General features: G+C 41.0%; 3 protein-coding genes across 6 annotated transcripts; 1 reads left to right on the plus strand and 2 right to left on the minus strand.

Annotated features, from left to right (window-relative positions):
- Positions 1-704: 704 nt before the first annotated feature.
- Positions 705-5,958, minus strand: LOC115671458 (uncharacterized). The gene is made up of 9 exons (XM_030593025.2): positions 5,349-5,958; positions 5,153-5,247; positions 4,698-4,777; positions 4,029-4,070; positions 3,826-3,953; positions 2,759-2,936; positions 2,189-2,367; positions 1,558-1,782; positions 705-1,471 (listed from the first exon to the last, which is right to left on the minus strand). Exons 1-9 carry the CDS (start codon positions 5,780-5,782, stop codon positions 1,159-1,161), a joined length of 1,674 nt encoding a protein of 557 aa, XP_030448885.2. The 5' UTR covers positions 5,783-5,958; the 3' UTR covers positions 705-1,158.
- A 1,649-nt stretch (positions 5,959-7,607) lies between these two features.
- LOC115671462 (pentatricopeptide repeat-containing protein At4g21190) lies at positions 7,608-10,456 on the minus strand. The gene is made up of 6 exons (XM_030593030.2): positions 10,298-10,456; positions 9,784-9,868; positions 9,425-9,523; positions 9,124-9,267; positions 8,802-9,014; positions 7,608-8,376 (listed from the first exon to the last, which is right to left on the minus strand). The coding sequence occupies exons 2-6, from the start codon at positions 9,865-9,867 to the stop codon at positions 8,032-8,034; spliced, it is 885 nt and encodes a 294-aa protein (XP_030448890.2). The 5' UTR covers position 9,868; positions 10,298-10,456; the 3' UTR covers positions 7,608-8,031.
- A 1,379-nt stretch (positions 10,457-11,835) lies between these two features.
- Positions 11,836-17,178, plus strand: LOC115671459 (uncharacterized protein At3g49140-like). Of its 4 annotated transcripts, none has more exons than XR_008814454.1 (12): positions 11,836-12,038; positions 12,284-12,374; positions 12,461-12,671; positions 12,802-12,904; positions 12,992-13,059; positions 13,284-13,457; positions 14,167-14,289; positions 14,472-14,807; positions 15,845-15,997; positions 16,393-16,488; positions 16,581-16,800; positions 16,951-17,178. XR_008814454.1 is itself a non-coding variant. In XM_030593026.2 (11 exons), exons 1-11 carry the CDS (start codon positions 11,969-11,971, stop codon positions 17,041-17,043), a joined length of 1,518 nt encoding a protein of 505 aa, XP_030448886.2. In that variant the 5' UTR covers positions 11,841-11,968; the 3' UTR covers positions 17,044-17,178. The 4 variants fall into 4 exon arrangements, 1 of the variants encoding a protein (XP_030448886.2); XR_008814455.1 differs by having other exon boundaries at positions 16,587-16,800; XR_008814456.1 differs by having other exon boundaries at positions 11,896-12,038; positions 12,215-12,374.
- The last annotated feature ends 54 nt before the right edge of the window (positions 17,179-17,232 follow it).

Raw genomic sequence — 17,232 nt, forward strand, 5'->3', positions numbered from 1 at the left:
AGTCCTTTTCACGGTCGTGGAGACTCTAATCCCGCACACTTCGGGCAATTATCGAGCCGAAATAAGAAGAAGGGTGACCTTTGAAAGAGGTGTCTTGTATTCTAACTCTTTTTCAGACACGTTGGTTTAGTACAGAATGGGTCCACTCTCTAGGTACTTTATGTTTGGAGGTACCGAGAGAGGGGTAGGGGACTGGCCAGTGGCCACCATTTGACAACGCGGGGGTGAGAAAAGTGCCCATAATGCTAGGAGATGGTAAAGGATGCCCCCACAACACCTAGAAAGGTGCTAAGAGAGAGGATTGTGCCAAAACACAGACGGAGATGGAGATGTGAGAGAGCCACGTGTCTAATTTGACCGCTGCTGAGCAATTTTTGAATTGAATTTTGCCCCCCTCCCCCCACCCCCACAACGCATAGCAATTTTGGCCTTTGTTGGTGCCTCTGGCCATCATTATATTCGTATGCTACGCGCCTTCACGACCGGAAATGGTAATGGGAGTCCATCACGGATTGCGTTCCAGTGATGAGCGTTTGCTCTCTGGTGTTGTCACACAACTGTGGGGCAAAAGCTTTTCTCAAGTAACATGCTGAGGTCTGGAAAACGGAAGATTGCCATTCATCTCCCACGAGAGAGGGATCTCCGAGCAAAAACACTTCATGATCACTTGAGTGGAAGAAAAACAGAGATAACACAAGCCCTAATACAGGCATATTATCTATCTTCGACCCGGATTTACCACCTTCCACCTCGAAAAAGATGGAGAAAGTAAAAGCGAGATCTCTGACATTGATTTGGTTAGATATCTAACAAGCGACAACTCAAGTTTTATACCCACAAAGAAAAGAGGAAGAAACTTATTTTTCGATCTGGGCATACCACATCCGCAGCAAACATCTTCTATATTTATCCCACATATGGAACCTGGGTATCTGCATGTTCTTGCATACACAGGAGAATTCCGATTTGCATGAGAGAGAGAGAGAGAGAGTAATCATCTGTCATGGACATCAGGAGTTATTTGGCACATAAATCTTACAAGCATTCCAGCATGTTATAAACTCAACCTACTAATATCATGAGCTAAAGGAACAGCACGTACATTATTGTCTCTGTTGAATGAAATATACAAGATCGGTCGGCGTCACCAAAACTTTGTTAATGCTGCTTTTTAGCTTCACTTCTTCGAATCAATCGAGCTGATCCTGTCTTAGCCAATCCTGAATAGTAATCACCAACATTTGCCACGAATAGCGGATCCCTGTCCTCACCAACATCAATGATGTTACCAGCAGCATTTCCATGATCAGTCTGTTCTAACTCTTTCGTTAAATCTTCCATCGTCTTCTTTAAAGTAGCTTTGCTGGCCTGTCCTGCCTCCCCCATTGAAATACCAACCATGGTAATTTTTGGAAGAAAAGGATTAGGTTGCAATTGTTGCTTCATAGGTTCACCAGACAAGCTTTCTAATCTGTGTATGACACATGAGTACAACACAGTAAGATGCCATAAAGTTCATCAAATTACATTCAAACGTATGTGCTACTAGGAGACTACCTAGCACCAGCTTCTTTCTGCAGCTTCTGTTGTTCTTTCGACCAAGGATGTCTAAGCCAATCTCCAAAAGGGAAGCGGAAATCTGCCTTTTGTCCCAGGTCAACATGGTCGTTTTCCCCTAAGGCAAGCTTGTCTGTTGACTCTTGAGAAGATTCATCTGTTTTTGTTCCACGATCGCCGAGATAGTGGGTTATATCAGAAGCTCTAACTAAAGATGCTGCACTCCTGAAGAAAAAGGAACTTTGGTGAAAATATAGTGGAAGGATCCAGAGCTAAACTGTCCTGAGAAGGCAAATAAGTACTTAAGTAATCTGAAAGCAGTGACAACAAACAAAGAAGTTGTAAAATTTCATACTGTTATACATAAAAAGAAAGAGGCCCATTATCAGGAAAAGAACAAATTGGTTCAATGAGTTGCATCACCTAATTATGTTGTGAAAACTTTCCCAATTAAAGACAGAAAACTACAAGATTTCCCAACTCACAGAATAAGTGTAATCCCAGATCGATGGCTCGTAAAATGTCGTGTTAGTTTACCTAATTTATCTTAAGTTTCTAGTGGTCAGAGCATATGGAAAACAAGGTATTTGTCCAGGAATTTCAGTGTTCTCCTTTTATTAGAAGTATGTACCTTCGCTCAAATGAGTCGATTATATAAGGAAATTTTGGTTGAATCCCAGTGGCTTTGCGCAACCATCGATTTCCCAGGATCACTTTGTCAACAGCATAGAGTAGCTGCATCTCAGCAGCCTTTGAAATGACACTTAAAGGTATGCCAGGATGCCCCATCTCTTCCAAAACTTCTTGAACCTTTCCGACAAAATAAACTGCCATCAACTAAATTTGCAAATTTGCAATTATATTATATCATGCAAAAGGTAGATCATAATCGACTTTCAGAACTCTATTGCCCCCTAGGCAGCTAAGATAAATGGAGAATCAGCACAACATAAAACACTGAATCTCCAGCAACTAGCTTCCCGGTCACTAGATAGCAAAAGCAAACTGCCTGCAGATTGGAATATGGTTAGTCCACACATCAAACCTTCCTTACCGTGCAGCAAAAAATGTTGGCTCATAGTTTTTCTTCCTTTCCATCCTTCTCTTTGGGTATAGTTGTTGACTTGGGATTCGGTATTTTATTTTTTTGAATTATAATTTATATTTGAATATTGTTTAAGAGCTAAATTAGATGATGTACCTCTGGAGGCTCCCATAGACTATCTGCCACATCATCAGCAACTTCAGTCAGGTTATCGTCCATCACATCTCGACGCCGCTGCATGTGCCGAGTTTGAATCAAAGAATAAAAATGCTGCTCAACAGATTCTTCAAGAATGTTGTCAAGCATGTTTTTATCAAAAAAATAAGGAGTATACCTGATAAAGAGAAGATGAGGAAGTGGCTGTTAGATACCGCAAAAGACACTAATCAAATTTAGTATGAGCAAATGGAGAAACAACTTCTGCATGTATATTTGCGGGTAAGAATTTAATGAAGAAGTTGGTAACTGACAATGAAAAGAAGCGTGACTAATCCATAAAATCAAATCCAATATCAAATATCTGACTATATAAATTAGACAGACCAATTTAGAAAAGAAATAAAAGATAAGGACTAGACTCCTGCCAAGTGAATCTGAAGAGAACTGAGAGAGAGAGAGAGAGAGAGAGAGCTGCTTGAACAGGGGATACATAGAAAGGAAGGAAGAAAGGAGCTAATGACATTTGATGAAGGACATAATCAAGTGTAAAGTGCCAACCAAGTAAGAGAACTGCTAACAGGAAATGTCAAGTTCTTAATCAATAAAATTGACCGAGTATTTCCAGATTCAGAATCTTTTAATGTATTTCCAGCATGTCAGAATTCTGCACATTGCTAACAGGAAATGTCAAGTTCTTAATCAATAAAATTGACCAAGTATTTCCAGATTCAGAATCTTTTAATGTATTTCCAGCATGTCAGAATTCTGCACATTTTTAGGGAAGGAAACTCATGTGCTGACTGGTTAGCAAATTGGGTCATTCACTCTTGTGATGTGAATGACACCTTAATTTTAGATAGGCCGCTGAAAGGTTTGATTCCTTTATTGATAGGAGATCAGGTCGGATCTAGTTTTTTTAGGTGATTTCTGGCATAACTTTTGGGCTTCGCCCCTTTCAATACCAAATAAAAAATAAAATATAAAAGTTGACCAAGTAAAAGTGAGATGCCGCAACAGATTCGAGTCTCAAATGGATGAAAAGAGACATGCGTAGAAGACCTTACCATTTGATACCATCTGAGGTTGCTATTGCAATGTCTAAATTTTGGGCACTAAATACGGGAACACCATCAATTTGTCTATTTCCATTACCCTGAGATATTGTCTTCAGAAGTTTGTTGGCTGCCTTGACCTTCAAAGAAAAACGAAAAAGCTTAGAAATACATAAATTTGCAGGCACATTGAGTAAGATGGTCTTGCCAGATACCTGTTTCTCGTTAGGAACAAACTGGAACATGTGAGGTTTCTCCTGCATAAAGATTAAATCAAAAGATGAGTCACTATATATTAGTGGGAGGTATAAACTTATCGCGGATATCTCAAACTGGAATCTGTGATTTCCCTAAAAAAGTTGTACAAGTAGTGTCGACCATTTTCAACTGAAACCCCAGACTTACAGATTCTCTGAAAAACTTCACATCTCTCTCGGCTTACATTCCTCTCTACAATCCCAAGAAACAATTTCTTAGCTATGGGTTAACAATTGCTTGAAGGCTAACCCTCACATTTTAATGAACTATCCATCCCAATATTAAAATTGTAATGAACACAGAAGTTGTGAAGCTTAAGCAGAAATTTTCAATGAAACATAGCATCAAATCATATTGAACAACAGGAAAGAGGTAGTGACATATATCCACTATACGTGCTATATATACTAGTACATATTCTATAGATAGGAATGTTCAGCACTCCTTGGATTGCAACATAGAAACAACAGAACTAAAAGAAGATGGCAAATGGAGCCGAAAAGGAAATCGACTGCGATGGGTATCATGTGCACTATGCAAGAAAAGACAACTTCCACGGCGATAGGGTCCAAGGATATATCAAGGGCTGGCAAATGGAAAGGCTTTTCAATTGGGAAAAACAGTACCTTGAAATGCTCATATGCTAGATCCAGTCGACAAGCACCCACGACGCCACTTGGGATGTTCAACCGCTTAACGTAAGTAACTACAAAATACACATCCGATCACAACTTGAGTCATCATCTGTGCATTCATGTGCATGCATATAGAGTGAGAGTGTCAGTTCAGAAAGGAGCACGCAATTCGTTGAGCTTGAGTAGTAAGTAATTATTCAATTCGTGTACACCAATAAGAGCAGACATCTTCCATCAATTTGACTGAGAATAGGAGGCTTCACAGAGAGAATTGAATGAATTCTAAAGACACAACTATGATCATACAACAGCAAAGGCTACAGAGAAAAGAACATGTCTTTAGCCACATAGCAATGGTTGGCAATGCCCTCGAATATAGTGAAGAGCTTCATCCTAAAGCAGTTAAGAGTGAGAAGCATGCTCATATTATAAAAGCAAAATCATACCTGCGTCGCCTAAATCCATGAAGAACCGGAAGACAGGGCCATTCCTCTCGCTCTTGGTAATCGAAGCGAACACCTTCTTCAGCCACTCCGGCGTTCTGCACACCAGTTAAAGTAGCAACAAAAACCCTAAGACCTTCAACCATCGCACCGAAGCGATCAATAGACCAAGGAAAGCACAACTGCACAGCAGACAAACCGCTTCGAAAGGAAGGGAACATCAAAGTGCGTGGACACGGCCATGAGGCCAGTCCCCGACAGGTCACACATGCTGAACACCTGCCCGACGAAGGCCGGCCCGCCGCCCTTGCCGTTCGATTTGATCGACGAAATCCGCACCGTCGACGGGAACGCCCCGGAGCTCGACCCGGCCGGGGCCTCGGCCGCCGGCGCCGATTTGAGCGGCGTCGGGTGGGGCGGGGCCGGCGACTCGGAGGGCGAGGTGATCGACACGGCGGGCGGGAGGTGGACGGGGAGGAGCAGCTTGGAAGGCGGCGGAGGAGGCGAGGAGGCCAGGGGAGGGGGGGCGGCCTTGTGGTTGGGGATGAGAGAGAGGAGATTGGAGTCGAGCAGGTGGGAGAGAGGGTTGGAGCGGTGGCGGCGCTTGTGCGGTGGCTCGGGGGAGACGGCCATGGCGGAGCTCCGCTCGGGCGCGCGACGGTGTAAGCTGGAGGGAAGGGGAGGTGGAGGCAACGAGGGATAAGGAAGCGCGGAAGCTTCGTTCTCTTCTCTCTCTCCCTCTCGCTCGGCTTCCTTCTAGATAGACTGTCCGTGTCATTAATTAGACCGGTTCACGCGCGCTGGCGCGACTCGCCTGGTTCGATCGGTGCGTCGTCGCTAACGACACCGTCAATTAAAGCCAAATGGCACAAAGGAAGGCGAGATTATAAATTTTAACCAAAATATACGACATATAAAATATAATGTATATAAGAAAATTTTGTTTTTCTTTGCTAAAATTAAAGAGAAAATCGGAGGCCAGTGGGTGCAACTTGCAAGCAAGTGGTTCTTAAACTTTTATGGCTGTGTATGATCATGTGTTGGCATTGGCAAAAAAGAAACCATATAATTCGGGGTATTTTTCCGAATTCGATCCTGCTCTTTAATTCTTATGTAAATATGGAATTATTAATATTTTGACTAACAGAAAATATATCTTGTCATTTTAATGAATTTTAAGTAAATAAAAATCATCTGGCATGTCCGAACCAATTCAAATGCAACCTCATAAATCCGGCAGTTCAAACCAGGCCGTTTTAAAAATTCACTAAGGTGAGAAGACCATCCCAGCCTAACAAGGGCCACAAAACCCAAGCCGATTTGATCTTAAGCTAGTCTAGATTTTGGGGCGTTCAGGCTATTTCTTCGCTCAGGATAAGGGCCCTTCATGGAAGGAGACGAAGAGGAAAGCTGAAACAAAATCTGAGGTATAGTTAAACTCATCAAACGGGTTGGGTTTGGATAATATTGAAAATTGTTCGACCTAAATAGATTCATTTTACTCGTTTTAATCCATATTTCCATGCAATGCAAATATAGTAATCAATACTTGATCCAATCCATATCCCATTCGACTCATATTGCCAAAACACTTTCATATTTAACTCAATATAAGAAAATTCAAATCCAAACTGAGCTGAGAGTGCATAATGAGTGAGAGCGAAATCGAGTGAGGACGAGAGAAAATGAAGAGCGTCGTAGACGCGAATTGGGTCTAAGTAAGTTATAAACTCATTTATGATCTATTTACAATCCATTTAATACCCATATCATGCTTTAACTTATTTATGACTCATTGAGTGAATATAATAAATCTACATAAGAATTTAACCAATCATATATGTGTTAAGACATGGGTCTATGACCATTTTGACAGGTCTAGGTTGAGTGACCACAGTTGTATCGGAAAAGAAAAGGACAATTTTCTTAATTTTATATTGTGGAACTTTATTATGCCTCTTTTTAGCAAACTACCGCAAATTTTTTTTTTTTTGATAGATTTTTATTTTCTTTCTTTTTTTCCTTTCTTCAAGGCGCTGACAGAGTCGCGTTGATTATCGCCGTGCTCCGCGAGGTAGTGAGATCGGGCGAGACCCTTGGCGGTGCCCCGGTCGGCTGCGATTCGGGGGCCCTGTCGCCCGACTCGCCTCCGGGATCGAGCCGTACCGCAACCTCCCGGCCGACGAGGAAGAAAGAAAAAGTAAAGAAAAATAAAAAATATTTTTGTTTAGTGGTAAAATATGATTTCAGATTTATTAATAGAATCATTACTGGATGTGTTTTACCTGGACCACCCCTCGGTTCAAACCAAGAGACAAGTAGGGAAGAATTCATATTTCTGTGAGGTATCTCTCTAATATAGTATCAGAGCCACACGATGCAAGATTCTAAGTACGAGCTGTGGATATGAGCACACGGAAACTTGAAAAAAAATACAAGAATGAACTCGACACAGGTCGAGCCGGCAAAATCAAGAGTAGGCGGGGCGGGTAGTCATTCAACACTAAAGTATATCGACATCGAACAATTTGTTCAGCAGGCGAACAAAATCAAAACGATTTGCATTGGGCACAATTCAAAAGTATAGCCTTGTTACTCGCCTGTACATTTATCGGACATCTCTGAGCAGCAGTGTTCTCCCCCTTCCTGGACAATCCAGAAAGCACCAACATAATTATATTGCAAATGCCTTCCTCGCACCAGCATGTGAACCACGAGTCTCCCCTCTATACTCTGGAACCTTTACTTCAGACGAGCACGGGGCACAAAACAAGCATAGACTTCTAGCACATTATCTGATGCCATGGAAGAGATAAACTGAACACATTCTCGCTTTAAACTGCTATAGATTCCACTATCAAGAACTTTACATACATTAGAGATCAATCAGATTCATAAACCCCGTCTATGTCGGGAATCATTTCATCGGCATCACTGGTGTTCCTTTCGGACACGCTATCAGACTCATTCAACTGCTTAGTGTCTTCAATCATTTCATGACCATTCACACTGCTGCTTTTGTTAGCGTCATTGAATTCATTCAGACGCTTTGCTGATATTCTAACACGCTTTCCTTTGATGTATCGGTACTCCCATTTTGGCGGTGGGTATTTCTTTGTTAATTTCTCATATTTGTCCATCATGCCCAGCCGTTGGAAGACATTACCCAACATTGAAACAATTGAAACATTGGGTTTAACTCCAAGTTCCTCCATATCAGCAAATACCTAAGAAGGAAGAATGAGGAAAAACAAAGGATCTTAAGATATAGTCGATGATGGGCCATGAGAATAAATGAAGTCCAATCATGCGCCAAGATGGTCTAACTGGCAAAAAAGAAAGGTGACAATTGAAAACATAGGTACCTTATATAAGCATAAGTACATCCTTACAGATGGTGAATAGTGAAAACCATATGAGCATGTGCATAGTGCATTTCCCAATAATATTTTAATGAATTGTGCATGTTTTCAGATGCTTGAAATTTCACTCTGTAATGAAGGGCTAAACCATAACCAGAGCAGTGCAAGCACAACTAAAAGAAAATCGAAAATCAACCTGCCATGCCCATCTCCAAGAACATTAGAGTACCAACAGCATCTTTTGTTCTCAGAAAAGTGACGTACACTTTAGTAAGATCAAAGAAGAGTACCTCAAACATCTTCTCATGCATGTCCCTCTTATAGTAGATTGATACCATTTTGTCGAAGAAAATACGAGGCGTGCCTTCCAGATTTTGAGAAAATATCGTTGCCCATAGTTCCTCAGCTTCGTCAAGCCTGCCATCTTCTGCTAATGCATTAAGCAATGTAAAGTAACTTCCCATCGTTCTTCCTTGACCTTTGCTTAACATCCACTTAGTGACCTATGGCACCAACAAGATTTTGGTGATTTTATAGTGGAGATTTCCAGGCAACTATGCAAGAGATAAGAACACAGAGAGCGGAGCGGCACAGAGGCTAGAGAAGTGGCACCTGTATTATTCTCTTCCATTCCTTTTCCTTCTCAAGTGTCTTCAAGGCTTTCTTGACTGTGATCAGAGGAAACTCAAGTTCCCAAGCAATAAACGAATCAAGTGCTCCATAAACTTCCTCTTTAACATTTGACAATCCCTTCACCTGAAAAGAGAGATTGTTAACCCAAAAACAGCTGTTTAAACATGCAAAGACACCACGTATCTTATGAAACAATTAATTTCAGAAAAATCAATGCCCTAATACCGGTCATATACTTATATTAGGTTCCTCAAGGAAAGAGATAAGTTCATAATCATACACAGTCAACAAGCTTTTCAGACTTGGAGATAGTCCCAATTTTCTTCCGTGATTTCCATACTCGAGGATATCTAGGCCGGGGACCTTTTGCCGCGCACACCTTATAATTGTCAAAAAGCCTCGTTGTAAGATGAGGAATTGCCATCTTATGTTCGCACTAAAGGAAACATCGAGACAATTTCTTTGTGTGCACTACTTCGATCACAAAACAGTAATTGCTAATGCATCATTGGGGCGAAAATCCATAAGTCATTCACTCTCTCATTTGCAGGTCAGCGATAAGCAGTAAACCCTGCGGAAAAAGCTTATTCAAATATAATGCATCCACAAGCTCATCTGTGATGGCCATTCTTATCGTACCACAGTACTTCTAATGCTTCCGGAGATTTGACTTGATTCAAATCTTCTCGTTATAGCTGGCAGAGAACACCTGAAACTAAGCATCCTGAAAGAAAAGCACAAAGAATCTGTAAACATAGCAGAATTAAGCTCAACAAAAAGCAAGTTACACAGCAAAGAACCACAAAAACGATTCCCTGTGTAACGACCCATTTCTCGGGATAACTCTAAAATTTCAAATTAACTCCCGTTTATGCTCGAGGTGCTGCTGACTGCGGACATTACACATTGAAATCGAAACTTCGCGCTTCTATCTACCACGATGTTATTTCAAAACAAATGACCTTCCGACAGCTTCCAATCGAAACAAAAACCAAGCGCAAAGGCAAGATTTACTGAAAGAACGCCATTTACACAAACTCACGCTGAAACTTCACTCTTTGGCCCAAAGAACAAAAGTGGTTATCGGACGACTGCGCAAAGTTCCGACCAACAGCAGTGCTCGTTCGCGGGAAAGAATGACAGAAAAACTTACCGTTCGGAACAGCGCGAGCCTCTACTTGAGAGAGACGGAATTTGATGATTTCCCTTCTTATCTTCTCGGAGAATCCCGTTTCACCGTTGAAATCTCTCTCTCTCTCGCTCTCACCTGCAAATTTCTATCACCATGAACACAGTGGAAAGAGAGAGATTCTGTCGCAGTCGAGTCCGAACTCCGAACTAAATCGCAACTGTGAGATTTGGGCTTGGGCCCGAAAGATGGGCATCTTGTTGGCTCTAAAGTTCGCCACTCAGAAACGGATGGGCCCATAAAAATTAAATAGAGAATAATTTAACAACCAGAAGGAAAAGCTTCCTCCAGATTTTAACTTCGTTTTTTTTGCTGTCAATTATAAAGAGAGGATAAAGAAGAAATACTGAATTTTTAATTTCCCTTTAAAAGGAGAAAGTTAAGATTATTTATGACATTCATAGTAGACTTTTTTAATGTTTTAATAAATTACATTTTTTTTAGTGAAAGCCATATGAGTGAATGTTTTTGTATGATAACGAACGCTGACTCTATCAGTGTATTTTATCATGGGAAGCATTTTATTCATTTATTTTTACTATTGTTAAATTTGCCCCCTCCCAAAAAGAAAACCATTTGCTAGCCTTTTGAGTTGTTTATATTGTTCGAAAATTTGCAAATTTCTTTATTGAGAATGAGGAAGAATAAAACTGTTTTCATCGTCACGATTTCTCTTCTTAATTGGAAAAAAGGAAAGAATTGGAATAGAGAGTTTTCAAGGTGCACGAAATTTAAATGCTAATAAGCGTAATAAGCACGGAAATATCAATTGTCTGAGTAAATGGAAAAAAAAAAAGTATACTTTAAAAGCTAAAGTATTTTTTTTTGAAAATTTTCATGAAAATTGGATATTCTCTCGAATCTCATTACCCCAGTGGCCACCCTTCTCACTTGAGAAGGGGGAGGTGGGGAGTTCAAATCCCCACCTTCGCAGGGGGTAAGGGTGGGGTCGCGTAATTTAAGATGTGGAAGCTGACGCCCACGCTCAGAAGAGACATGCACATGGGCACCTGAAACACAGCGTCAGACGTTTTCAAGGTGCACGAAATTTAAATGCTAATAAGCGTAATAAGCACGGAAATATCAATTGTCTCGAGTAAATGGAAAAAAAGTATAGTTTAAAAGCTAAAGTAATTTTTTTGAAAATTTTCATGAAAATTGATTCTCTCGAATCCAGGTCTACCCTAGTGGTTATCCTTCTCAACTTGAGAAGGGGATCACTTGAGAAGGGAACTCCCACCTCCCCTTCTCAAGTGAGAAGGATAGCCACCGGGACATCCCCAAATGGTATGGTCATATCCTATTGATAAGAAAGAAAAAGAGAGAGAAAAGGAAAAGTCCAACGTGATATCCCTGATCCAGATCTCCAAGTGGCTCTTTTGGGCCGAGCCAGGATCACCCACGACGATACGACGCAGGGCAAAAACGTCGTGCGTTTTTGTAGCGGAGCTGCGACGTCTAAGCGGGGTTGCGTTTTGGCGGAACGCGAGACGATATCACCTCATCCGCTTCAACTTTTTTCCGCTTGAACGAACACGAAGAGAGAGAGAGAGAGAAGCGCTTGTTGCAGCGCATGATCTCTCGCCGCTTCGCTTCTTGCTTCTCCCGTTCAGCTGAGGCAGCTCCCGCGGGACGATGATCGAGTCGGCCATGGCGGTCCGGTTCGCCTCCGGTTCCAGCTTCTGCTCCTCCTCCGCCATAACTTGTAAACTCGCGGCTGCTTCCGTTCGTTTTCGTTCGTTTGCTGAGATAATGGCGATGGCGACTGCTTGTCTCCGTTCATTTTCGTACTAGGATTTTACAGTGAACATTGAGTACTAGCTCAATTCTGCTCGATTGTTGATTTTTCTCGTGATTTTCGCGCATTTTCTTGTTCACTAGAGAGAGGCATAAGCATAATGTTGTCCGCTTGATGGAGCGGTTTTAGATTCTCCTTTTTGCTTTCCAAAGGTTACCGTTCGTTCTGGAGCTCGGATGAGTGCCCCGGCGTCCACGCGAGCTCTCGCCGGATTTCGCACCCGGGCAGCTTCGACATGCCGTGGTGAGTGCTCGATGCTTTAGGCTTGTTTTTGACGGAATGGAAACTGTTTTGGAATGGATTGATTTTGATCGGTTAAACAGCAACAGTTACCAGAGGTTCAACGGCGGTTCGCTCGTAAGAAAGAAAAATGTTACGAGGAATAAAGTTAGAGCTACTGCAGAGCATTTAGGCTCTGCCTCTGATCCGGCTAAGTGCAATGGAAGGGCCGAATATCATCCGTTTGAGGATATTGCTGAATTAGCCTCTGGTGGGGATGCGACACTTACTGCCGCAGAAACCACTAGGACTACCGTCGAGGTATCTTTGCTATATATCGCAGGCCGGATGTTCATATTGAAGCTTTTGCTCTTATTTATGTGGCTTTACATTCGATTGAAGTGTTGGTCTTGGCTCTATTATGATGCTTCTGTTAGTGTGTTGAGTTCAGGTTAACACCAAAGCGACCCTGTTGTTTTCCGGTATGATTGATGATGAAATCCACGAGAACATTCTATGGCCAGATTTGCCTTACACTATTGATGAACAGGGAAGTGAGTATACGGAGTCCACTGTGTTCAAATTAATATATCCTAGTTTTACTTGGCTGAGTCTGTTCTCTCTGCTCTGGCATTTTGCAGATATTTATTTTCAGGTAAATGATGATGAGGAGATTATTCACACACTAGCTTCGGGGAGTAATGTTGTGGTATGCCCTTTTTGCCTGAGAAATTTATTTGTGCCCGATATTCAAGCTTGTACAATTTGAAGTCTTTGCTCCTCAAGCAGCGGCATAGTGTCTTGACTGGCAATAGTTGTGATCCAGACACAACTTTTTTTAAACAAAATAACATGATGTTTTTGCAATTCATTCTGCAAGAATTGCCCGAAAATGCTTCTGTATCTGAGTAATGTTTGTGTTATGAAATGCAGCAAGTGATAATAGGCCTGAATACCATGGAAATGATCAATGAGATGGAAATATCAGGTTCAGCAGATGTTGAGTTTGGGATTGAGGAGATTGGGGAGGAAGACAGTGATATTGAAGATGAAGATGAAGATGATGAGGATGAGGATGAGGATGATGAAGATGATGATTATGGAGAGGTATGCATACTTCCAAATGCAAAGAAGCTTTGCAATAGAGTTGTATTTTGTGATATTTCCTACTTTAGTGTTCTCCTTGCTTTTGTGACCAGTATCTGCTTACTAAGATTTAGAATTCCCTTTGTTTTGTGTTATATATGGTGTCTTTACTTTATCCTTTAGTTTTCTGCAATAAAATCAGTTTATCTATTTGTTACCCGGTGTTAGATGATCAACTCTTTATATGCAAAAATCTGTAAATCAGGGAGACAAACTTCTATTTTACATGTTTCAATATTAGTTTGACTTCTCGATTAATTTCCTTTTTTCTGCATAATACATTCATTCAGACGAGGACAACTATTAGTTCATATTTGGTGTAGTTATTGTGTACGAGTGTCTTACCTTCCACCTCTGTTAATGCTATGTAAATTTTGTTATTCCAATAGCTGTAACTGAGGCAAACTTTTCAGTTTGCTTAAACTCATCGAAGGAGAAGTTTACTGTGATTCTAACTCATCTTGATTATTGGCATTGTCTATTATTTCTCATACAATAACCAAATTGCCTTTATTTGGAGGCCAGAGAATTGCAATTTTGTTTATTTTAGCATTTTTTTTCATGTGAAGTTACTATTGCAATGTATTGTACTTTCCCTCATAGAAAAAGAGAAAGCTCGACACCGAGAAAAAATTGCTGGGCCTCTGAATTAGTTTATCACCTTTGATAGGACTGGGTTTCTGTACTTGACGAGGATGATGAGGACCAATCTGATGGAGATCCAGGAGATTGGGCAAAATTGGAGACGATGAGATCTTCTCACCCAATGTACTTTGCCAAAAAGTTGACTGAGGTAAATGAATACTGCTCGAGTTTTAGTCCTGGGCAATTAGATACCATGAAAACAAAAATCAAGAATGTGACAGTATTGTACTTTCGATGCTTCTATAGTATTGTACTTCATAAACTAAAAACAAACGTGACAATACCTATATTTTTATTCAGTTTTCACTTTCACTGGAATTCTTATTTCAGGTTGCTTCAGATATCCCTGTTGATTGGATGAAACGGCCTCCTGTTGGCATTGTCGTACAGGGCCTTTTAAGCCCTGCACTTCTCGAAGGACACTCCATTGATCAGAGACACCTGCCTAGACATCATTCTGGTGCCGGAGTAGATCACGCTGGAAGTATCCTTGAAGACAAACAAGTAGATTCTAGTACCACTGATGCTGATGGACAAGAACATTCACTTGAGGATGTCCCCAGTTGGGCAGAGGAACTGGGCGAGAATGGAAGCCCCAGGAGTGGGAAGTCATTTTACAAGCTCGAGATGATTAATATTCAGCTGCTTTCAGTACATGGTCATCCGGTATGTTTTCAAGATTTTAGTATGCTGCTTAAGACCCCGGGGTACTTTCTGATTATGACTCTGGAAGTCATCTCTTTGTGCGGCAGGGTCATGTGCTTTCACCACGCATATATACACATTTTCACATTCTAAACCATTCTGTACCCCATATTTCTCTTTACTGTAGTTGAGTCATTACAATAAGTCAGCAAAGTAAGGAGGTTTGCATCATGTCCAAATTGATCCAGACATTGTTGAACTTGTATGTATTTAGTTGTTCGCATTCCCTTCCTCCTTACTTCCGTCCTCCGACCCCCCCAAAAGAAGGGAACACAAGTTGGCTAGCTTCAAATTAATGGCCATTAGGGGTGTCAGAACCGAACCGAAAAACCGAACCGAGATACGAACCGAACCGAACCGAAAATTTCGTGCATTTTGGTTCGGTTTCGGTTTCGGTTCGGATCATCAAAATAAACCAATTTTTCTTTTCGGTTCGGTTCGGATCGGCTTGGATCGAACCGAACTAAAATAAACACTTCGGTTTAGGGCTATTTTGCCCTCTCTATCCCCTTCTCTCTCCTCTCTCCTCTCTCTCTCTGCTTAATGAACTTGAAACCGAAAACTGATCCGAACCGAACCAAACCAAACCAAATCGATTTTTCGGTTCGGTTCCAATTCGGTTCGGTTCAAATTCAGTTCGGTTCAAGGGGGCACCCTTAATGGTTCGGTTCGGTTCGGTTTTTCAAGAAAACCGAATCGAACCAAACCATTTACACCCCTAATGGCCATCATCTGGTTTGTCATTCTAAGTACTACACTTTGTCTTAAGGAGAGGAAGAGGTGATTAACTGCAGAGCTAAAAGGCCTAAATACATGCTGTCTTAGCCCAAATGGAATGCTTTCAACGGCTGTTATTGGATTTTTGAAATATCATGTGCGATTTCCTCTTGTAGAATAACAGCTTCAAACTGCGAAGTTGTTTGGATATGACTTTGCTTGTTGAATTATGATGATTTTATGTAGCAGTTATCTAATTTTCTCTCTTCTACCCTTTGTAGCAAACTGTTGAAGTAGAAGATTTCAGGAAAGCGCAACCAGATGCTATTGCTCACTTGGCTGCCAAGATTATTTCCCGATTGAAAGCTGGCAAAGAGAAAACTATGCAAGCCCTCAAGTCTCTCTGCTGGAGATGCAAGGGGATTCAAGTGGAGGTGAGATATACAGACCGGTAGTTAGAAGTTGTCTTGATGCTTAAGCTGCATGCTTGTACCCCTGCTGTTGCAGTAGTTGAGCTGCATTCCTGTGTCACTAGTGTTGGGGAAGGAATTCTCTAGTTTGATTAAAAAGTTCTCATTGCTTGGTTTGCATCAACACAAAATGTTTTGTACTTTTAATACAATTTCTGCAATTTTGAGGATACAGCATAAATTGGTATTTTGACTCAAATGACTCGATCATTCTCTAACCCTGAAAAGAATTATTGCCATTTTGTGAAATCTGTTTCCTAATGTGAATTACTACTGCAATTAATTAATATGATGCTTTTCTCGAGTTCAGATATCCTGACCCAAGATAGTAAGAGTGATATTTATATTCTTTCTGACAGGAGGCTATGATAATTGGTGTTGATGCTCTTGGTTTTGATGTAAGAATCTGCTCAGGAACACAACTTCAAACATTGCGCTTTGCATTTGACACAAGGGTATGCTGTTTCTGTGCCAAAAAGCATTTCTCTGGTCTTCTTTAGTCGCAATAAATCTTGATTGTCCTTTTCTCAAGTTTATGCTTTGTCAGCTTCAGCCAAACTCCCTTTGGAAGCTGGGAGCTAACACGAGAAAAAAACCCCAGAGGAGCTTCCTTGTTTTTGTTTCTTTTCCCTTGCTTGAATTGGTTAGAGCTTAATCCTTTTGTGAACATCAACAAGATGCATTAGTGTGGCCCTTTTCTATCAAAAGCCATCAGGGCAAAGTGATCCCGGCAAACAGTGACAAATTTTTAGAAGCCAGCCCTTTTGGTGGGTTCACTGAGTCCATAACTTATAGGAATATTCATTTACGCACAGTTATCTATCACTTTTTTCCATTGCTTTTATGTTTAACTCGCCAAAATTTGAAATGTGTTTTCTGTACTCGCTATTTCATTCTTCTGACTATTGTCTTTGCAGGCCACTTCAGAGCAAAGTGCTGAGAGACAACTTAATAACCTACTATTCCCAAGGGTCCAGCACAAGCCACAAAAGAAGAAGGAGGCTCATTAAAAACGAAGCGTAACGTTTCAGGTTTCAACACGAGTGCAGAATTGTTTGTTGTATCGCTCTCAATTGATTAATTTAGCACCTCCAGTGCAAAAAAAAAAAAAAAAGGAATGGAGAAGGAAAAGATGAAGAGAAAAACACAGGATGAGGTCTGTCCATGTATTTGGTGCAAGCAGTGGATGTCATTCTTCT

Source organism: Syzygium oleosum, unplaced genomic scaffold (genome assembly GCF_021117445.2).
Source record: "Syzygium oleosum isolate NSW1041296 unplaced genomic scaffold, Sole_v2.1 Sole_v2.25, whole genome shotgun sequence".
NCBI lineage: Eukaryota > Viridiplantae > Streptophyta > Magnoliopsida > Myrtales > Myrtaceae > Syzygium > Syzygium oleosum.

Excerpts from the sequence above, each read along its gene's own strand:
- LOC115671458 (XM_030593025.2), bottom strand. The coding sequence starts at position 5,782 with ATGGCCGTCTCCCCCGAGCCACCGCACAAGCGCCGCCACCGCTCCAAC. Across the intron at positions 4,778-5,152 it reads CATGGATTTAGGCGACGCAG|TTACTTACGTTAAGCGGTTG; the intron begins GTATGATTTTGC and ends TGTATTTTGTAG. Across the intron at positions 1,783-2,188 it reads ATCGACTCATTTGAGCGAAG|GAGTGCAGCATCTTTAGTTA; the intron begins GTACATACTTCT and ends CTTTTTCTTCAG.
- LOC115671462 (XM_030593030.2), bottom strand. The coding sequence starts at position 9,867 with ATGCTTAGTTTCAGGTGTTCTCTGCCAGCTATAACGAGAAGATTTGAA. Across the intron at positions 9,268-9,424 it reads CTGAAAAGCTTGTTGACTGT|GTGAAGGGATTGTCAAATGT; the intron begins GTATGATTATGA and ends CTCTCTTTTCAG. Across the intron at positions 8,377-8,801 it reads TGCATGAGAAGATGTTTGAG|GTATTTGCTGATATGGAGGA; the intron begins GTACTCTTCTTT and ends CTTCCTTCTTAG.
- LOC115671459 (XM_030593026.2), top strand. The coding sequence starts at position 11,969 with ATGATCGAGTCGGCCATGGCGGTCCGGTTCGCCTCCGGTTCCAGCTTC. Across the intron at positions 12,375-12,460 it reads GGCAGCTTCGACATGCCGTG|TTACCAGAGGTTCAACGGCG; the intron begins GTGAGTGCTCGA and ends AAACAGCAACAG. Across the intron at positions 15,998-16,392 it reads GCAAGGGGATTCAAGTGGAG|GAGGCTATGATAATTGGTGT; the intron begins GTGAGATATACA and ends TCTTTCTGACAG.